Source organism: Labrus mixtus, chromosome 18 (genome assembly GCF_963584025.1).
Source record: "Labrus mixtus chromosome 18, fLabMix1.1, whole genome shotgun sequence".
NCBI lineage: Eukaryota > Metazoa > Chordata > Actinopteri > Labriformes > Labridae > Labrus > Labrus mixtus.
The window spans coordinates 17592503-17613019 of record NC_083629.1 but is presented as its reverse complement, the minus strand read 5'-3'; the positions used below and the strand labels follow the sequence as shown (position 1 = coordinate 17613019).

The following is a 20517-nucleotide window of genomic DNA, read 5'->3' as shown; positions in this document are numbered from 1 at the left end:
GTTCTGTTGGATTAAAATGATCTGCTAATCTGTTTGGCTCTATTTTGGGTTACTAACCGGTATATTGCTCATCACACAGGAATGCAGCCAGCATCTGCAGTCCAAACAGAGTATCCTGACCAAGATGACGGAGACTGTGAGCAGATTGACTGGTGGCCATGACTCTGCAGAACATGCCGAGCTTGACCGTCTGAGCCATTCCTGGCTCGAGCTCTGCCACCAGGCCAACAAGCTGCAGAGCCAGAGAGAGGAAGACCTGCAGAGGTCGATAGAATACCATGACTGCATCAGTGCAGTGGAGGCATTGTTTGAACAGGTGTCCAAAGAGTGGGACAATCTGGCCAGGTGGGTTTTTTACATCAAGTGTCAACATTAGTCATCACATACTGCTGTGAGTCTAATAATCGTCTGACAGGAACAAATCCAAGTAAACTGTTTTAGGCTGCAACAAAAAGCCAGTTGTTCTAACTATTCTCAGTTTCTTTTTCATGACTACGATGTATTCTACTACTTTTCAAGAACCATTTTTTATAACACCATTTGTTTGTCATTACATACTGTAAAAAAATAGTTACGTATTTTTATCTGTTTTTTGCTGCGCAGAACGGATGCCGAAAGTTCATCCCAGCATTTGGAGGCTCTACGAAGGCTTGCAGTTACTCTGGATGAACAAAAAGGCACTCTTGAAGAGCTTAAGGAACAGAAGCAAAAAGTTATCCAACATTTGAACTTGGATGACAAGGAGCTGGTAAAGGAGCAAATCAGCCATTTTGAGCAGCGCTGGTCTCAGATGCAAAACCTCATTGAGAGGAAAATCCAGGACTCAGTGGTGACCCTGGAGGATATGGGCCAAGTCGAGGCCCGTCTGAGAGAGGCTCGAGACTGGGCAGAGGAGCAGCAGCCAGCCCTGTCTGAGGCTATGAAAATGAGCCCTCCTCCAGAGCTCGCTCAGAGTTTCCTGTTTGACCACCTGAGCATCTGTAGTGAGTTGGAGGCCAAGCAGCTCCTGCTGGCACAGGCCATGGTCGACGCTGACAGGGTATTGGCCCGTCTAGGCCTCAGTGAGCGACAACGTCTGCAGCAGCTTATTGTGGACACTCAATCTGAGGTTGAATCTCTGAGCGAGAAAGTTGTGCAGCGCAGAAAACATCTGAGCAAGGCCTTCACAGAGAGAACACAGTTCCTGATGGCTGTGGGCCAGTCCATCTCCTGGGTGCAGCAGAATGAGAAGAAGGCCCAGGCAGAGGAGTACATTGCTTTGTTACCTGATGACCTGGCTAAACAGGTCAGAACTTGTAGGAACATTCAAAGCAGTCTGAAAGCCTATCAGAGCGAGCTGACCTCCCTGTGGTCTCAGGGGAGGGACCTGATGAGAGATGCCAGCGAGGAGGAAAGGAACGAGATCCTCACAAAGTTGCAGGAGTTACAAAATATCTTCGACAAAACATTACACAGATGTGGTCAAAAACTGCAGGAGCTTGAAAAAGTACTTGTTTCAAGAAAATATTTCAAGACTGATCTAGAGAAAATATGCCTGTGGATAAAACAAGCTGATATTGTCACCTTCCCTGAGATCAATCTGATGGTTGGAGATGCTGAATTGGAAGCTCAGCTTCTTAAGTATCAACATGTTATTGAGCAGGCAATTGAATATGAAAATCTTCTTCTAATCGTACAAAGAGCTGGCCAGGAAATATTGCCCAGTCTAAACGAAGTAGACCATTGCTATTTGGATGAAAAACTCAACACTCTCCCCCAGCAATATAATAACATATTAGCACTAGCCAAAGAAAAACAGGAGAAAATCCAGCAGGCCATTCTCACTAGGAATGAGTACACTTCGTTCATAGATGTCACCCATAAAGCCCTGCAAGAACTTGAAGAACAGTTCAATAATCTTGGCACTCAGCCTGTAGGGCTGCAGACAGAAGAGGTTGTTAGTTTGCAGTGTGATTATAAAGCGATCCAGGCAGACCTGAGCAGCCTGGGTCTAGCTGTGAGTGAACTGAACCAGAAGAAGGAGGGCTTTAGAAGCACGGGTCAGCCATGGCGGCCAGAGGAAATGACCCAGCTTGTGAGCCTGTACAACGGACTAAAGAGGTTGATTGAACAAAAAGTGGAGCATCTGGATGAAACCTTGGAGTCATTTGAGGACCGCAAGGCGATGGCTATGCAAGTTGACTCTGAGTTGAAAGCCACAAAAGAGCAGCTGGTCAAAGTGAATGCAGAGACACAGTCAGCTGAGGAGAGGCTAAAAAATTACCACGCTCTGGCAGGAAGTCTCCAGAGTGCCAACTCTCACCTGTCGCGGCTCATGGAGCAGATGGACACTCTTGCACCCCGCGTGGACCTAGCAGCCCATGATGCTTCCAAAGATCAAGTGGTTCAGTGGCAGGAGGAGTTGCGATCTTTGCAGGCTGCAGTAGGAGACCTCATAGAAGAGTGTGAGAACAGGTTTGTCCAAAGTAAAGACTTTGAGACAGAGATGAAACGGACCCTGGACTGGCTGCAGCAGGTCAGAGATGAATTGGGCTATGCTGTGATTGTTGATGTGAGGGTGGAGAAGGTGCAGGAGGAGATCAGAAAGCAGCAAATCATGCAAGAAGAAGTGCAGTCGAGGCTAAGAATAGTGGCTGCTCTAAGCAGTAGAGAGAAACAGAAGTACACCAGCGCAAATGAACTCGTTCCCAACCACGTAGATACAAGCCTAGAGGAAATGGCAAAACTGCAGGCAGACGTTCAGAAAGCATTGAGCTCCAAGCAGGTGAGACAACATTACGTTCAATATTCTATAAAACATGCTAATCATACATTTAATTCTATGAAATGCTTAATTCTTAATACTAAGTTAACTCATAAATACAATGTTTAGTATTTAATTTGGAGCGAGAGACCATAGGAACTACATTTGTGACTTATGGCAACATCTTTTAATATTATTTCCTTTTGTGTAAAGATAACCCTGGAGGATGCCCTGGTGTTGTGCCAGAAGTACCACTTCAGGATGCAGTCAGCCTGTGAATGGCTGGAGGATGCCGTGTCCTTCCTGCAGCAAGCAAGCCTGGGTGTGGACGTGGAGAACTATGAGGAGTGTCTCAGGCAGCAGGGGGACATCATGGCCACGGAGCAGGAGTTTCTTATCCACCTGGAGGAGCTGCAGGCCCTGCTGCCTTCGCTTGAGAACCTGGTCAACCCCACAGCTAAAGAGCAGCTCAGTGTGAGTGTAGAGTCCGCAAAGCAGAGAGGTATGGAGGTCCGAGATCAGCTCCAGTGTCACCATGATGTCCTTTACAGGTAATGAAAACAAAAAGTGATGGTACACTAATCATCAAAGTGACAATACAGGAAATGTTTTAATAAGAACAATTAATCTAATATAATCTGTTTTCTTAGCTGTGTGGATCAGTGGAAGACATACCAGGAAGCTAGGCAGACTGTCATTGAGCTCATGAATGAGGCTGAAAAGAAGCTGACTGAATTTTCCACTGCAAAGGCTGGCACAGGCCAAGAAGCTGAAGATAAGCTTTGCAGTCATCGGGTATGATGGGCCTAAACAAAGTCTATTCAATACAATGGTCAGTACTTCTATGAATAGTAAAGACTTCATTCATTATTTTTTCTCTTGATTTTTCAGTCCCTTGTATCTCTGGTCAATGGCTTCCAAGAGAAGCTGAGTGGTCTTGAGGAGCAAGCTGCCCAGCTGGAGCTGGTGGGGAGTGATGCCAGTAAGGCCACCATCAGTCGCTCCATGACCACCGTGTGGCAGCGCTGGACACGGCTACGAAGCGTAGCCCGGGGACAGGAGAGGGTGCTGGAGGACACAGCACAGGAATGGAGAACTTTTAGAGAGAAGGTAAACAGACAGAAGATTCGCATTTTTAAATTGAAATGCAAATATTTTTATATTTTCTTATTGTTTTTTTTATATATAACTTTAATTTTAATTTTGTTTAGATGGTGAAGGTGAGAGCAGTCGCTGATGAGCTCCAAAGTCGTTTTCCAGACAGCGCTGTTGAAAAGGCTTCTAAAGCCACCCTGCAGTCACTCTTGGACCAGCATGACCTGCTTAGCCAAGACCTGGAGAGAGAGCTCACTGCCCTCACACTGCTGCGCCAGTATGCTCTCAGCCTTCTGCATGATGTGGAGGTGCCTTCACCGACAAATGAGCAGGATGAGCTGCCCAGCCTGAAGGAGATCAGAGTTGTACAAGACCAAATGGAAAGGTAGAGAAGATAAACCTTCAGAACTGTTGCTTTCAACAAAGGCATCTGTTTTTAATTTGTGTCGAATCAGTGGTGTTGCTTTAATGGATATTTTTTTTTAACAAATAGTCTGAATCAAAGTAAATTACATTTCTCACATTTAGATCTTAAGTGATCTGTCTTACAGAATTGCAGTGAAGTCTTTTTTACCTTTGACTTTCAGCCTCCTGACACAGTCCAGGACCAAGCGGGCTCAAGCAGCTCAAGAACTGAGGGACAGAGAGGAGGTGGAGAAAGAACTTAGTGTCGTCAAAGCCTGGATTCAGGAAACCAGGGAGCTTTTTCTCAATCCCACTCCAGACATTGATTCCTTGCTGCAGGAACTTGAGGTACAATAAGAAACTTTGACTGCCCAACCCTAATTCTATTGGAATGAGTATTTCTGAGAAAAGTTACATTGCTCCTCGATTTGTTGTGTGTAGGTTGTTCATGAGGATGTGGTCACTTATCGTCAGAATGTGGATAAATTAGCAGAGCAGCAACAGAGCAAATATCTGGACCTCTACACCATTCTGCCCTCTGAAATCTCCATGCAGCTGGCCGAGGTTTCCCTTGCATTGGGTGCCATTGAGGATCAGGTTCTGTATCATTTTAAAACCTTTCAATTTAAAAAAGAACTTTATGCCCCCCCCATTTGCTTTTGTAGTTTAAACCAGAGAACACCTGCAGTATGTTAATAATTTTGTTATGTGGCATTTGTCGTTTCTTTATATGTTCCAGGTTCTTTCAAAAGAGAGAGAAATTCAAAGAACCAGAGAAATAAAAGAGAACTTCAGCACTAGAATCCATGACATCTCTGAGAAGCTCAAAGCAATATCAGCTAAATTCAAGGAAAAATCTCCTGATGTTGATCATGCCAAAGAAGAAGTCAAGGTGAGTAAACTTTTTTTTTTCTGACTGTTTAATTAAGAATATAGGTTTTTTTTTTTTAAATCATTCGGTACCATCAAAAGTTGTCCGAAAAATTCTACATGTTTTATATATCTTATCAGAGCCTGGCCGAGGACTTGGACTGTTGTGGTCGCACCCTCTCAGAACTGGATGCTGCAGTGCAAGAGTTTGGCCGCAGGAATCCCCTGCTTGCAAAACAGCTTGGTGACGCCATAAGCAAGCTATCAGAGATGCATCATCACACAACACGGCTAGCAGACTGCAGGAACAACTGGCTCAAAAAGGTTTGTGTCCTATTAACATTACAGTTGTTGTGCTCATGTGAAAAAAAAGTATGCTACAGTATGAAGCATTACGTAGTACAATGATTACATAGGTAAGAATACTTTTTTTTTGTCTTGCCTCCTCAGGCTGTCTGTTATTTGGATGAGTATAATGAGATGCTAGACTTCATTGTGAGGTGGTCAGAGAGAGCCAAAAGCCTGGTGAGAGCAAACATCATCTGGAACTCCTCTGTTCATCTTCAGGAGCAGATACGAATGTACCAGGTGAGGTGGGGGTCAAAGCGTACATCCTTATGGGTTCATATGTGATATTCAACTACAGAATTGTTGGCTTTTTAGGAAGTATAACTACCTTTCACCATATTATGAAGGGAATAAACCCATCAGAACATCACACCATAAATGCCATTCATTCACTGTCCTTTTGTCCTGTACTTAGGCTGTCTTGCGTGAGTCTCGCGAGCTCCATGGAGACCTGGAATCAATGGCAGAGAAAGTAGATCTCCTGTCGGAGGTGCTGCAGGTTGAGTCTATGAGCCAACAGGTTTGTGAACTCAGTCGACACACTGAGGAGCTTCAGCAGATAATCAAGACACGGCTTCAGAGCTTAGAGGATGCAAATAAGGTAAAGAAAACACATCTTATCAATTTTATTACTTTGTAACATCAATGGATGCTTTCCTTACTTGTATTTAGTAAATTTCACCCACAGCTGATTTAGTTTGAGTACTTTTTACGAATAGCTTGTATTGAATACTCTGTGTCACTGATCACATCCTCAGAGTATGGAGGCCCTTGAGTACGAAGTTAAGGCTCTACATGTTGCTCTAGAGCAAGTCCAAGCCACCCTGACTTCCCCAGAGTTATCACGCCAGAGTCTCAAAGAACAGCTGGCTCAGAGACAGGTATCCCCACCACCTTGAAATGATAATCACACGGCCTGTTATTTTACTTAAAGCACTTCGGATGCTTACTTTGCACACTGTAGTTCCACACAATGTAAACTTCCCCTGTTTTCACAGCGTCTGTTGGCTGACATGGAGAGCTTCAAGCAGCAGGTGCAGGCAGTGCAGCTCTGTCAGAGTGCACTGCAGGTCCCAGAGGAGGTGATGCCCAACCTCGCCATCTGTCGCACAGCGCTGCGTCTGCAGCAGGAAGCCAGTCAGCTGCAGCATGTTGCCATTCAGCAATGCAACATCCTGCAGGTACATTAGGGGGCACTATTACTGCAGCACAGTAATGTTATGTAGTTGTCATTTCTCAATATAACACACTTTGCAATTGATGGGTTCTGTAGTAAGACATGGCCTTCAACTTGAGTCTAAATAATGGTATTTAAACCTTTAAAGATGGATGATTTTGAGGCCACAAGCCAAGCCAAAAAGCAATACACTAAATATTTCAGGGGATTTTTTGTGATGGCAATTTCGTTCTACATTACAGGTTAAAAAGGTCACCTGCAGTTAAAAAAATGGTGTACTCTTTAAATACACGGCTATTTTCCATTCTGATGTTTAAAATGTTCTTCCTACAAAAATCTATTTATTTTTTATTATACAGGAGGCAGTGGTGCAGCATGAGCAATATGAACAGGAAGTGAAAGAGCTCCAGGGGCTAATAGAGGAAGCACACCGTGTCATCCAGGACCGACCGATCCCCTCAAACAACATCCAGGAGCTGCAGGCCCAGATCCTCCACCATGAAGTACAATATATTAATTCTCTGACTTTGCCTACCTTTACTTTCTCGCTTCAGCTTCCACTGTCAATTGAAGGCAAAAACGCCCCCAAAACAATTAAAAAAAAGAATGACATGCTTGAATGTGTTTATAAACACACACAAAAAGAACTTATACAGATTGTGTCTGTATTGCAGTGTTTAATTTGCAGAATTTCCTCATAACTGCATAACAAGTTGAGATTGTTGTTGTTTTTCAATAGGAACTAGCCCAGAAGATCAAAGGTTACCAGGAGCAGATCGCCTCACTAAACTCAAAATGCAAGATGCTGGCAGTAAAAGCCAAACATGCCACCATGCTGCTGACAGTGACTGATGTGGAAGGACTGCCTGAAGGGTTGCACGAGATGGATGACGAGAAATCCAAGAAATCTTCAGCACAGGCTGTCATGGTTAGAGAACATGATACCTTATACATTTGTGTTGCTGACAAAGTTGTGTGCACTGTTTGGGATGACTCATTCTTGATGCATTCTGCTATTCCTGGCTTAAAATATGTTATTCTACTTTACCAATGGAACTACTTTTGTTATAAGGTTGTTTTTTAATAAGCTGCATTGTGCCATGTTAGAGAGAAACAACAACCGATGATTCACCTTTCCCAATCCATCTTAAACGTCTGCTCTTCTGTTAATATTTCCTGCATGGCATCTCAGATGACTGCTGGCCGCTGTCACACCCTCCTCTCTCCTGTATCTGAGGAGTCTGGGGAGGAGGGCACAAACAGTGAGATTTCTTCTCCTCTTGTCTGTCGCTCTCCATCTCCCATCACTTACACTGAGGCCACTGTAACCAAGGTATCTACTTTATCTTTTGATAAGCCATTCATCCTTGTTTTGCAGCACATAATTCTGCAAATTCTGCTTTTTGTCTAGTCTATATATGTTTTATTAATGTTTCTCTAATTCTTCTGTTTGTGAGTAAACTGTCAATTGAAAAAAAAAACACTGTCAAAGAATAAGTGAAACAGGCAATAACAAACCAAGGGGCGGAATTATTTTTCTGCACATCCAATCATGGTTAACAATAAATGTTTTTGTCTTTGCCATCCATTTAATAAGGGACTAATTTGCCCTAACTACTGATGTCTCTGTTATGTTGTTTTAGATGGGAAGAGGGACACTTACAAGAGCTCCCATCCAAGAATTATATGACCCAACATTTGAGTCTGTGGCCAACTTAGATGACTTGCAGCGCTCATGGGAGACATTAAAGAACGTGGTATGGAAAAAATACAAGGCATCTACTTCATGGTCTATTGATTCTCAGTGAATCGAATTATGTTTTAAAGCTAAGCACTTTTAAATTGTCCTTTTGTTCTTCCAACAGATCAGCGAGAAGCAGAGGTCTCTGTATGAAGCTCTGGAAAAGCAACAACATTACCAAGGCTCACTCCAGTCGATCTCTTCCAAAATGGAGGCTCTTGAAGCCAAACTGAGTGAGCCTCTTGAGGCGGATAAAAGCCCAGATAGCCACATTAAGACACATGAGGTGAGTCATTACGGTATGATAGAGGGTTTTGAATAGTTAGATGGAGAGATAGCTTTCAAATGAACTTGGTAGGAGTTATTTCTTAAATAACATTAATACCTTGTTGCAAATATATTTGTCAAATATAGAAATAATATTTACAAATAATGAGGGTCTGTTGAAAATTTCTGGGTCACTTTGCATTTATAATTCTGCAGACAGTAAAACCTTCCTTGTCTCCACATAACAGCAATGTTAAAACACTTTGGTTTGCTGAAGAGGATTGAAATGGGAATTATGACTCCTCCTTTCATGATATCAACTACTACTTTTTTCATTTTGGGTTAGAGCTTTTATGCCTTTATTACAAACAAGGACAGTGGATCGAGTAGGATGCTTGGGTGAGAGAGTGGGGAAAGACATGCGTGAAAGTACTGACGGTTGGTGTTAAACTTAGGCTGCAGCAACAGTAAACAGTAGCAGTTTCTACAAACGCATTAAGTAATATTTCCCTTTGACCAATATAGGAATAAAAATACTCAGTAAATGTGCAATAAGCAACATATTTCCAATGTTGTCATCTCCAGGGACTTGTAGAAGAGATTCAGAGTGCACAGGAGGATATAAACAGTCTGCAGACGAGCTTCACAGAAGATCTGGCCTCAGAGGCCGTGGACTCAGACATGGCTGACCAGTTGGCCATGCATTCCTCCCTTGCCGTGTTAGCCGAGAGGATGGCCACCATCCACATGAAGGCCTCAGGGAAACAGCAAGTGTTGGAGGTAGTTTTTGTAAAGTTTGGGAAAGGTTGAGTTTTACTGTATAACTACATGGAGAAATAATGATGATTAACTAGTGAATTGTTGTGCCCCAGGAGCGCGTTTATGACCGTCTGGAGGTTGAACGTCAGGAGCAGGCCATACAGCTCCATCAATCCAGAGCAGATGAGATGGAGCAGTGGTTGATCAGAAAGCGTGGTGCTGTAACCTCCATCCTTGAACCTCCAGAGGAGACAGATATGGAGGATCAGCTGTCTGAATGTCAGGTAAGAGCTCCCCCTGCTGTTCAGTCTGAGCAGTAGATGCAATCCTAGTAATAGCGATTTGTTTTCTGATATAAATTGAATTTATTATCAAGAAAAAGAAAATCTAACAATAAAATGCAGTCCAAATAAGGAGGTGTGGTGGTTCTGTGTCCTGGACTATTGTTTATTTGACATTCAGATATTATTTCTGATAACTAGCACACTAATGCAGTTTTTCCTGGGTATTATGAACATCCATCTTACACTTAAATATTTTGTTTCCCTAATCATATATGGATCATCCCAGGGGGGGGCAGGAACCCTTCAGAGGGTAAACAAGAGCATTAGAGGCGTTAGAGGGGCATTCAAGAGGCTGGGCTCCTAAGCGACTGAAATACTAGACTTAAGCAGATTATGCAGATGCCGCTGTGTGACTGGGGCCTGTTAGCGGAAAAGGGCGGGGAAGTCAGGGGTAGTGGCTTTCAGACGATTAATAGATCCCGCTGCTTGGATTGGTGTTGGTGACAAAGCTGCTAGAATATCCAAGTAGGGGAATCCTAAAGACCAGTTGGGAAGGTAGGGAGGGAGTTACTCTCTGCCTTAGAAAAAAGAGCCGAAGACATCGTTCACAGACTAGTGGACAACAGAAGTTTCTTCAAACATCAAATCAACATTCATTGATGGGCATTTTTTGCTGTTCTGGACTAAGGATGGTGTTCTTCACAGAAAAATTGCTATTTAATTTCAGCGTTAGCATGTTTGCTGCAGGGCATGGAGCATGAAGGATTAGCGGTAATATGTTGCACAGGAGGCGAGGCCGGAGAGGTGGGCCAAGGATGAAAGCAGAGGTAGATCTCTGCCTGCCCTTCTGCTGGGACAGACTGTAGGTGTAAGGGGCTTCAGCCAGACCCTGGTTTATTCCAGAGCCGCTGTCCGAGGTGAGACACCATGTTTGAGCTGGCCTCTATCCTCCTGCTTCTGCAGAACATGCTCCTGGAGATTGAAGAGAAGGTGCTGGCCCTGTCAGAGCTGTCCATGCACAGTGAGAACCTGCTGCTGGAGGGAAGGACAGAGACCAGACAGGAAGCGGAACAGCTGGCCCGGAAGTTACGCACACTGAAAGGTGGCCTGTTGGAGCTGCAGAGGATGCTACAAGACAAACAGATTAATATCCAGGTAAGACTGCATGACATACACCAATGTGTGTACATGAATTATCAAACTATTATCTGAACTGTAAGCTATTGGATTCAGACCCCACTGTAGGAATATTTCACACAATGTAGAGAAAGGCATGTTCATAACTCAAACATGTTTCTAAATTTAGCCTGGACAATAGTTTCATACCTGAACTGGTGCATTTATTATACCATGATATACTGAGTGAATGAGTGTGATGATCCTTTCGCCTTGTGAACATGGGTCCCGTTAATGTTTAGTTAAACATTGTCTGGTCCAATAGGGCTCATTGCAGGACCAGGAGGACAGTGAATCAGACTCCAGCCTGTCTCAGAGTCCCAGTGTGCAGGACTGGCTGGCCCAGGCTCGGACTACACGGTCCCAACAGCACCAGGACAGCCTGCAGAGACAGAGGGTATTTTAATTAAACACATTTTTAGTTCCTTTTCTGTAGTCTGTCTTCTGAATGTGAATATTAGATACTGGCTAAAATTGTTGTTTGTAAGTGATTTGTTTTTGTTAGTTTTTGATCTACTTAAGTAAAATATCACATAATGTATCATCTTTGCATTAGAAAGTTATAGTTCTTCCTTCATACTGTTAAAACCAAGTTCTAACACAATCTTCTTAAAAAAGAAGTTACCCTTTAAAGCTGTGTTCAAAATTAATGAATTATATAATATACAAACTCAAATCTAAATGTGTGTTTTAGGAACTGGAGGAGCAGCTTGCAGAGCAAAAAAAGTTGCTCCAGTCAGTTGCCAGCAGAGGAGAGGAGATCCTCATCCAGCAGGCCTCCCCAAGCAGTGCCAGGTACTTTACATATTATAAAACCATACATGAAATCAATTAAAAAAATGTCATGCTGATGTATGTAGTGATTCCTTTGGCAGGTAAATTTATCAGTAATCACTTCATGTGTTGGTCACTTTACAGTTCAACAGAACCATTTTCACCAGCATCTTTTGCTGAGAGAGAATCTCAGGCTGCTCAAGAGCAGATGAGGCAGAGATGGGAGAGCCTGAGACTGGATCTTAAAACCAAACTGCAGCTCCTCCAGAAAACCCTTGAGCAGGACCACAAACAGCCGGTAAAACAATGTTGTAGTGTTATTGTTAGCGTAGAATAATACAACAAGCAAAGCATTTTGATAACGTTAAAGTTGTTGTCAATTTATAAAGCCAAGGACTGTCTGTTTTTGGTGGGGATCTTGCAGGTATATTCCAGAACATCTCGTGTGACAACAGCGGGATCACTGTATAAAGAAGAAACACAGGCTGACAAATCCTCCCTGAAGACTCTGTATGATAGCTTCAGACAAACAGTAGAGGACATTACCGCTCAGGTTGGACTATTTCTATAACATTATTACATTACAACATTTAAATATGTAGTTCAACAAGTTTCAAAGAATTTTTGCAACTGTCTTGTGTATACGTAGCCCGGTGGTGGTGAGACACAGGTGCCGCAGATGGAACAGCAGCTCTACGCAGCTGTGTCATCCACCTCCTCTTGGCTGGATGGTGTGGAGAACAATGTCTTCTCTGGCTCAGTGCTGCTCGCTGAAAACACCGAGACCCAGCTACAAAAGCAGGAGGTACAATATTTATTTTTGCAGCTTCTTCATTATTTTATTATAAATCTGTTGATACCCACAAGCGAGGAGTTATTCAACTGTCAACAAGTGCGTTTTATTACAACAAATATACAGTATGTAAGAAGTTATTTGCAGATTCAGTTTGTGTCTTAAGTTTACAAATACAAATGTGGGATGGGAAATAACAGTCAACATACAACGATAAATTAGTCATTCCCATTAGGATGGTTGTTCAAAATGAACAACCAGAGTTGCTGTTCTTCTACTCTTTGCATATAATTGAAAGCTGAGTATATTCTCGACTTTCCTCCAGACCTTAGAGAATGATGTGAGGCATGTCACAGAGGACGTGAAGCTCAGCCAGGCTCTGCTAGCCGGGTCTTCAGGGTTGAGACAAGATGAGCGAGCGCTGCTAGAGGACAACCTGGACTGCCTGAAAGAGAGATTAGGAGCTCTGGGTTGTGCTCTGGGGCAACGCTGTGACCACATGAGGACCAGAACACACGAGCTCACTGCCTATCAGGTTTGCACAATATTTTGCATTTGTTGATTATCATGGGACTTCATGTTTTGTTTATCTGACAGATGTCTGCTATGAAACAAAAACAATGACTTATACAGAGTGATTTGCATCTCTAATAACTGCCCTGGATTTTTTTTTAGGATTTTTTTTGTAATATGTTAAATCATTGTTAACTGAACTGATCCCAGCTGCACAGCACATGAATGGGAAACGTCTGTATAACCATACGCAGTTTATCCAGTATTATATCTTTCATCTATCAATAAAACTTGATATTAATGTTCTGAAATGTTGTCTTTTCCAATTCAGACTGAATTGCAACTTCTTCAAACTGCTTTAATTGAGACCAAGTGCCAGATCCTACAGGCCTTAGCTGGAACAATGGATAGACCAGCCTCAAAACAACTTGAGGTAAGGCTTTGACTGTGACATGTATGCACATACATACATACTTACCCTGCCTGTCTTCCATCATCGCTCTCAGAGAACAAAATATGATTGTGTATCTAATTTCTCTTAGGTAATAGCGAGTGCAGAGGAGAGCCTGAAAGACTTCGAACAAAGGATAACAGAGCTCAAAACCAGAGGAACAGCACTACAGACGGATCAGATATCAACAAACAAAATACTAAAACTCCAGGTAAATGACCTCCCTTATAGCTCTCACTTCAAATATCAAACGATAAGCAGTTGTTATTGAAGGAATGATTTTAGCAAAACAAAAGAGAAACACATATTTTTCTGTGTATATCCAGGATTCCTATGAGGAGCTGGTGATGACGGTGGGATCCCGGCGCAGTGGCCTGAACCAGAACATGGCTCTGAAGGAGCAGTACGAGCGAGCTCTGCAGGACCTGACCGACCTGGTGGACACAGCTAAAGACAAGATGGCTGCCGATCAGAGGATCATTGCCAGCTCTGTTGATGAAGTCCAGAATCACCTCGACAAACATAAGGTGCGGTCAACTAAACTCTTGTAAGCTAGACAGACTTCAGGAAGCTGTATAATGGACATTGTGCAAAAAGGAATTAATGCTGGAGATGGAAAATAAATACTCATGGGTTTGTGTTTATGGCTGATTGTTTTTTTTTTCCAGGAGTTCTTCCAGGGTCTGGAGTCCCACATGATTCTAACAGAGACGTACTTCAGAAAAATTAGTGCTCTGATGCTTCCGAAAGAGAGTCAGGCCCTGGAGGAGACTCTAGCTGAGGCTCAGAGTGTCCTCAAAGAGGCACACAGCAAAGGAGTGGAGCTGGAGTGTATCCTGGAGGTGAAATAGAAAATACTTTTTCTATTTACACAATTTGAATAACTGTGTCAGTCCAGTATGTACTTTCAGTGCTTCACAGTGATAAAAGTAGTTTACTGTCTGGTTATGTTTCCAAGGAATAGATAGTTATGAACTGGGAACTATTTCTGGAGTGAATTCTGCATGAAGCTCAGTTTATGGACAATGTGTTAGAAAGCTTGATGTCTGAACATTATTGAAGAACACTGCAGTATTAAGTGTTATAATATTTAAATACTTCACAAACAGGAACAAAATCATTTTCTTCTTACATTGCTGTCTATATTAAGGGGAACAGTAGTTTAGTTTAAACTGCCTTTTAGCTCAGAAAATGAACATGATTTTAAGTTATTTTGTTTTGCAGACTTGGTTCCGCTTGGTGCAGGACTACCAAAGTCTGAATCGCCATCTAGAAGCAGTTGAAGGAAATATTCCAACAGTTGGCCTGGTGGAAGAGACTGAGGAAAAGCTCATGGATAGAATCTCGTTGTATCAGGTATGGAGTCACAACAGTGCAGATATTTGTCCATGACATTGAAATCCTGGATTACCTCTCACTCTTCTAAGGTTAAATAATTGATCTACTCCTTGTTTATTATCTGTAAAGGGCTTAAAAGGAAGACTGACAGAGCATCAGCACAAGCTCTACCAGGTGCTGGATGAGGGCAAACATCTCCTACTGTCAGTTTGCTGTCCTGCTCTGGAGAACCAACTCGCTCTGCTGGGTGAACACTGGCTAAACAACACCGCAAAGATCAACAAGGAGCTGCAGCGCCTGGAGGCAATCCTAAGACACTGGACCAGGTCAATAACACAACAGGCTTCTAAAAAAAAGTTTTTTAACCATTAATACAGAAGATTCACTGATGGAATTGTGTTTTTTCTCTATAGGTATCAGAGGGAGTGTGCAGAGCTTAGCCAGTGGCTGCAGTCTGCTCTGGAGCGTCTGGAGTTTTGGAACACGCAGGCGGTTTTAGTCCCACAGGACCTGGACACTGTCAGAGACCATCTTTCTGCTTTTCTTGTGAGGCCACTCTTTATATTTTTCTTTTGATTTTTTTTTTTACTGTTTTCGTGCATGTAGGTTAACCACAGTACCCTGAGTGACGTTTGGGGGCGATGTGGAGCCTTTGGCGATGGCCATGCACTGAACCACTTTCATACGTAAATTTCACGTGAGGCTGAAGTTTGGGGAGTGCACGTTAAAGCCCCCAAATAAGCGATTCATTGTGGCGAGGGAGAATAATAACTCCTTAAGTTTCAATAGGGTCCTCACTCCGAGGTCGGTGCTCGGGCCCTAATAATAATGTGCAATATTTTAATGATATAGGGCTATTATTGTATCATATGTATCCTGATTATTGATAAAGCCGTAAATATTGTTTAAAAATGCAACCTTAACCATCCATAAACCCAGGATACATATGATACAATAATAGTCCTATATTATTAAAACATTTCGCATTATCTAATGATAAAAGAACAGCATACAACTTTACACAAGTTAAAAACATTTTGGGGGTAATTTCAACAAGAAAAGGCCTATAGTTTAATCATATTCTTCTGGCTGTCTGGTGTCTCATCCAGACAGTTTGGTGCTGGGCGGAGACATTTCTTCATCACCCTGGACAAAGGCAACTTCAGACACTGCCAAAGCTGTCGTCTGTTGTGCCTGAGCATGTAGACATAAAACGGAGAAAAACCGTGACAGTGATGCAAATAATGTGAAATCATGCCATCATAACTTTTGCGACCCTGCGATGCATCTATATTAGGCTACTGCTTGTTACTGGAGGGGATCTTAACTTCCAGGTTAGTAAAGCCTATGTCAAAGAGAGAGGAGACCCGCAACTCACCACAACAATTATATCCAGAACAACTATAGATCAATGTTGTTTCAGCATCCCTGTCATTAAAATCACTATAACGTTGAGGGTCATCAATTAGATTTCAATTTCAACCAACTTGACGAATCAGTTTTTGTTCATTGATCAAACCTTTGATTAATATTTTCATAGAATGAGGGAGACTGCTGACTGACGTGAGCACTCTGACAATATATGATCAGTGTGTCATCTGCAAACTGATCTGCATGTAGAATCGTACCTTTTATTACATGTATGCTGAAACCTTCTGTCCCTTTGTGTATCAGGAGTTTTCAAAAGAAGTTGAAAGCAAGTCAAGCCTGAAGAGCTCAGTGGTAACCGAGGGGAACCAGCTGCTGCGTCTGAAGAAGGTGGACACTGTAGTGCTGAGGTCCGACCTGGCACGCATAGACACGCAGTGGACTGAGCTGCTCACACGCATCCCAGTGGTCCAGGAGAAGCTACATCAGGTATCGTCACATGCATTCAGCCTGAACAGGCTTATCTTCTCCAGGGTTAATAGGATTAGTCTTTTCTGTTGCTTCTCTTGTATGCAGACATTTTTCACAGTGTTGCCCTTAAATTTACAGCATGTGTTTTTTTTTCCTGGTTGTTTGATAGTGTGGTCTAATTGTTTAATTTCTTCTTAGATCCAAATGGAGAAGCTGGCCTCACGTCATGCCATTTCTGAGCTGTTCAACTGGATAGCACTGATGGAGAACGTCATCGAGGAGGATGAAGAAAACCTCAAGAGTTCAGTGGGGTCAAATGTCATTCAGGACTACTTGCAAAAGTACAAGGTAATAGTGTTAGCGTACAGATTTGAGAGATTCATGGTAAATTTGACATAGTTTAGAAAACCTGTGAATATTTTATATAAGGGCAATATGTGAAAACTACAAACATACATTTTTGTATGTTATCTGCAGTATTTCAAGATTGAAAAAGATTGGGCATGTTTACCCTAACCCACCTAAGAAAAGCTGAGCCACCCCTATGATTGATATGACTCCTCATCTCATTGTTAAACTGCTGTTTTTCTCCATTTCAGGGCTTCAGAGTAGATTTAAGCTGTAAGCAGCTGACTGTGGACTTTGTCAACCAGTCGGTGTTGCAGATCAGTGGTCAGGACGTGGAAAGCAAGCGCAGTGATAAAACAGACTTTGCTGAGCGTCTCGGAGCCATGAACCGACGCTGGCAGATACTACTAGGCCGTATCAATGAGAGGGTGAGGACATAAGCCTAGATATGATTTATGTTAGTTTATGATGCAAAATCAGGCTCTAAATTGAGATCATTTGATCTACTTGCAGATTCAGTTCCTGGAAAGCCTTTTGGGGATGTGGTTGGAGTATGAGAGCAGCGTTCAGGCCCTGAAGTCCTGGATGGGAACACAAGAGGATAGATTAAAGAGGAAACCTCGGATAGAGGATTTGACATCTGTGCAGAATGCTCTCAAAGACTGTCAGGTATAGACCTCTCTTAATGAGCAAACACTTATTTATTTGAACAAATTATATACCCTGACATGCATCACATATTTTAGGTCGATGTTTCACTGATCATGTGAAAATTGAATTTCAGGAAATGGAAGAGTTGGTGAAGGAGAAAGAGAAAGAGCTAGAGAGAGTAGAGGAGCAGGGTTGTGCCCTTGTCCAGAACAAGACCGATGAGGCCTGTGCTATCGTCATGGAGACCCTCCAGGGTGTCAATCACACCTGGGCTAACCTGGACCACTTGGTAAGCTCCTGTGTTCTCTGTGTTTTTGATTCTTCTTCTTTTACATCCATATATTCTGCTTTACTCTGCTGTCTCCTGTTCTATTTGATGTTTAACATGTACAGCATGTCACTGTGTGGTTTTTATTCACTCCTCAATAGATAGGGCAACTAAAGATCAGCCTGAAGTCAGTGCTGGATCAGTGGAGTCTATACAAGAAGGCTTCAGAAGAGATCAATGGCCACCTGATGGAGGGAAGGTACTCTGTATCTCGTTTCCGCCTCCTCACTGGCTCTCTGGAGGCTGTTCAGCTGCAGGTGCAGAGTCTCCAGGTAATGCTACATAAAGGGGAATCTACTATTTCTTAACCTCCAATTTTTTTTGTTGTCATCCAGAAATATTTATTTACACTGATTGCATTAGTTTATATGCCAAAACCATACAGTATTGATATTAATGTTTATATTTCAGTAGCATTCTTTAAAATGGGTTGTATACACTGTTTCCCATTATTTGAGAATTAAACACTGTATCTCATCTGTGAAGGATCTGCAGGAGGAACTGGAGAAACAGGAGAGCAGTCTGAGGAAGTTTGGTGCTGTGACACACCAACTGCTGAAGGAGTGCCACCCTTCAGTGTCAGACTCTCTCAACAATGCTCTTAAGGATGTCAATGCAAGGTGATATTTATTAACTCAAACCTTTTTTTTTTTAAATCTTTCGCCTATTTAAAGAGAATTCTTTATTTATTGCGTAGCATTTCAGCTGTAAAGGCAAGACACCAGCATTACCATCAATGTTTGAAATCATTATCATTTACATTGATCCATTTCATATTTGCACTTAGATGGACTGGCTTACTTGAAGAGATTGCAGAGCGTCTGAGAAGCAGCAAAGCCCTTCTTCAGCTGTGGCAGCGTTACAAAGAGCTTTATGAGCAGAGCTGCAGCAGCATCCTGCTGCAGGAGGAAAAAGCAGATCAGCTGCTCAAGCTTGCCTGCAGCAAGGACATCGCTGACGAAGAAGTGTCAGACTGGATCCAAGAATGCAGCGTGAGTGAAGCCACAGCTTTATCACTGTTGATGTGTCATTAATTCTAATCAGCTGTTCACTCTATGACTTCATGAATGTCTTTTAAGAGTATTTTATGAAAGACAAATATGAGTTAGTTATATAACTTTGTTGATGCAACATCATTGCACTGAAGAGTTTCGATGAGTTGTGATGTTGTTTAGTGAAAGTTTTAAAAATGTTGAAAACTTGTCCTCGCATTTTCCATGTAGGATTTTGTTGATTTTTACATTTGTTTGTGTGTGCTAAGAATGCTAAAATACATTTTACTCTTAATGTAATGGATACTTTTTGTCTCAGGAGGTGCTCCGGTCTCAGGCTCCTGTGCAGGCCTCCTTGCAGGTTCTTCAGGAACTGGGAGACCAGCTGAAGCAGCAGGTGGACACATCAGCTGCCTCAGCCATTCAGTCAGATCACCTTTCTCTCTCCCAACGACTCTCTGCTGTGGAACAGGCCCTTAACAGACAGCTCACCACCCTGCAGGTAGAGCAACAGACTTATGACAAATAGTTTTGACTACAACGCCACCTTTCATCAGCCAGTTTGTCTGAATAATGAGGTTTACATTTGTGGGTTTTCTCTTTCACTTCAGACCGGAGTACAAGACTATGAAACCTTTAACGATCAGCTGGATTCTCTGGGGTGCTGGATAGTTGAAGCTGAGGAGGCTCTGAAGGTGCAAGATCCCAACGGCTCAACCGACCTGACAGTCATCCTGGATCGAATGGAGGAGCTCAAGGTTTTTTTTTTTTTTTCCTTTCATTAGTCATCTGAAAAAAAAATCAGTTTTGCATAGTGTCCAGATATTGGAAATTTCACATTTTCTTTTGTTTTCTCACAGAGACTAATGCTGAAATTCAGCAGTATGGCTCCAGAACTCGAGCGTCTTAATGAGCTTGGTTACCGGCTCCCTCTTAATGATTCAGAGATCAAGCGAATGCAGAACCTGAACAGGAGTTGGTCAACAGCCTCAGCACAGACCACAGAGAGATTTAGGTATGCCACATAAAGATACAGCAAAGGGAAAAAAGAAAGTGTTAACCTTACCTAAGAGTGATCCAATTCTGTATGTATATTTCTGAAAGTCAATGTTACAATATATGTTTCCAACCTGAAACCATAATTCAAATAATTGGCACAATAACTCAAAAAGTTAAAGTGCTTTGATTTGCTCAATTAGTGTTTTTGTCCTTGCAGCAAACTCCAGTCTTTCCTGCTGCAGCAGCAGACCTTCCTGGAGAAGTGTGAAACATGGATGGAGTTCTTGGTCCAAACTGAAGAGAATCTAGCTGTGGAAATTTCTGGAAACTACCAGAGTTTGATGGAGCAGCAAAAAGCTCATGAGGTAAGAATCCCCGTTTAATGTAAGAGCAGTTTTTTTTAAAGCACGAATCATTATTCATCACCGTGTTGTCTTGCAGTTATTCCAAGCAGAGATGTTCAGTCGGCAGCAGATCCTCCACTCTATCATCAGTGATGGACAGAGGATGTTGGAGCAGGGTCAAGTAGATGACAGGTAAGTCTGTCAGTCATTACATCCCATACCTCATACAATACATCTTGATCTTCTTCATTTATTTCTGTCTGTTTATGACCAAAAGTTAAA

General features: G+C 42.4%; 1 protein-coding gene across 1 annotated transcript in view; it reads left to right on the top strand.

The window, feature by feature from the left end:
- Window positions 1-20517, top strand: part of syne1b (spectrin repeat containing, nuclear envelope 1b) — a 70376-nt gene that overhangs the window by 34911 nt on the left and 14948 nt on the right. The window contains exons 76-123 of the mRNA XM_061063316.1: window positions 80-345; window positions 604-2764; window positions 2957-3294; window positions 3394-3538; window positions 3635-3853; window positions 3955-4223; window positions 4426-4591; window positions 4685-4840; window positions 4983-5135; window positions 5255-5437; window positions 5564-5701; window positions 5877-6062; window positions 6220-6342; window positions 6460-6642; window positions 6998-7141; window positions 7378-7566; window positions 7831-7971; window positions 8282-8395; window positions 8504-8665; window positions 9232-9426; window positions 9519-9689; window positions 10653-10844; window positions 11131-11262; window positions 11560-11660; window positions 11784-11937; window positions 12064-12192; window positions 12289-12444; window positions 12758-12967; window positions 13277-13378; window positions 13488-13607; window positions 13723-13923; window positions 14065-14238; window positions 14621-14752; window positions 14864-15060; window positions 15148-15280; window positions 16409-16591; window positions 16772-16921; window positions 17173-17349; window positions 17435-17590; window positions 17706-17861; window positions 18002-18172; window positions 18387-18520; window positions 18688-18892; window positions 19212-19394; window positions 19504-19650; window positions 19753-19907; window positions 20109-20256; window positions 20333-20427. Of these exons, the coding sequence (XP_060919299.1) occupies window positions 80-345; window positions 604-2764; window positions 2957-3294; window positions 3394-3538; window positions 3635-3853; window positions 3955-4223; window positions 4426-4591; window positions 4685-4840; window positions 4983-5135; window positions 5255-5437; window positions 5564-5701; window positions 5877-6062; window positions 6220-6342; window positions 6460-6642; window positions 6998-7141; window positions 7378-7566; window positions 7831-7971; window positions 8282-8395; window positions 8504-8665; window positions 9232-9426; window positions 9519-9689; window positions 10653-10844; window positions 11131-11262; window positions 11560-11660; window positions 11784-11937; window positions 12064-12192; window positions 12289-12444; window positions 12758-12967; window positions 13277-13378; window positions 13488-13607; window positions 13723-13923; window positions 14065-14238; window positions 14621-14752; window positions 14864-15060; window positions 15148-15280; window positions 16409-16591; window positions 16772-16921; window positions 17173-17349; window positions 17435-17590; window positions 17706-17861; window positions 18002-18172; window positions 18387-18520; window positions 18688-18892; window positions 19212-19394; window positions 19504-19650; window positions 19753-19907; window positions 20109-20256; window positions 20333-20427 (9995 nt within the window). The remainder of the gene's footprint in view (window positions 1-79; window positions 346-603; window positions 2765-2956; window positions 3295-3393; window positions 3539-3634; window positions 3854-3954; window positions 4224-4425; window positions 4592-4684; window positions 4841-4982; window positions 5136-5254; window positions 5438-5563; window positions 5702-5876; window positions 6063-6219; window positions 6343-6459; window positions 6643-6997; window positions 7142-7377; window positions 7567-7830; window positions 7972-8281; window positions 8396-8503; window positions 8666-9231; window positions 9427-9518; window positions 9690-10652; window positions 10845-11130; window positions 11263-11559; window positions 11661-11783; window positions 11938-12063; window positions 12193-12288; window positions 12445-12757; window positions 12968-13276; window positions 13379-13487; window positions 13608-13722; window positions 13924-14064; window positions 14239-14620; window positions 14753-14863; window positions 15061-15147; window positions 15281-16408; window positions 16592-16771; window positions 16922-17172; window positions 17350-17434; window positions 17591-17705; window positions 17862-18001; window positions 18173-18386; window positions 18521-18687; window positions 18893-19211; window positions 19395-19503; window positions 19651-19752; window positions 19908-20108; window positions 20257-20332; window positions 20428-20517) is intronic.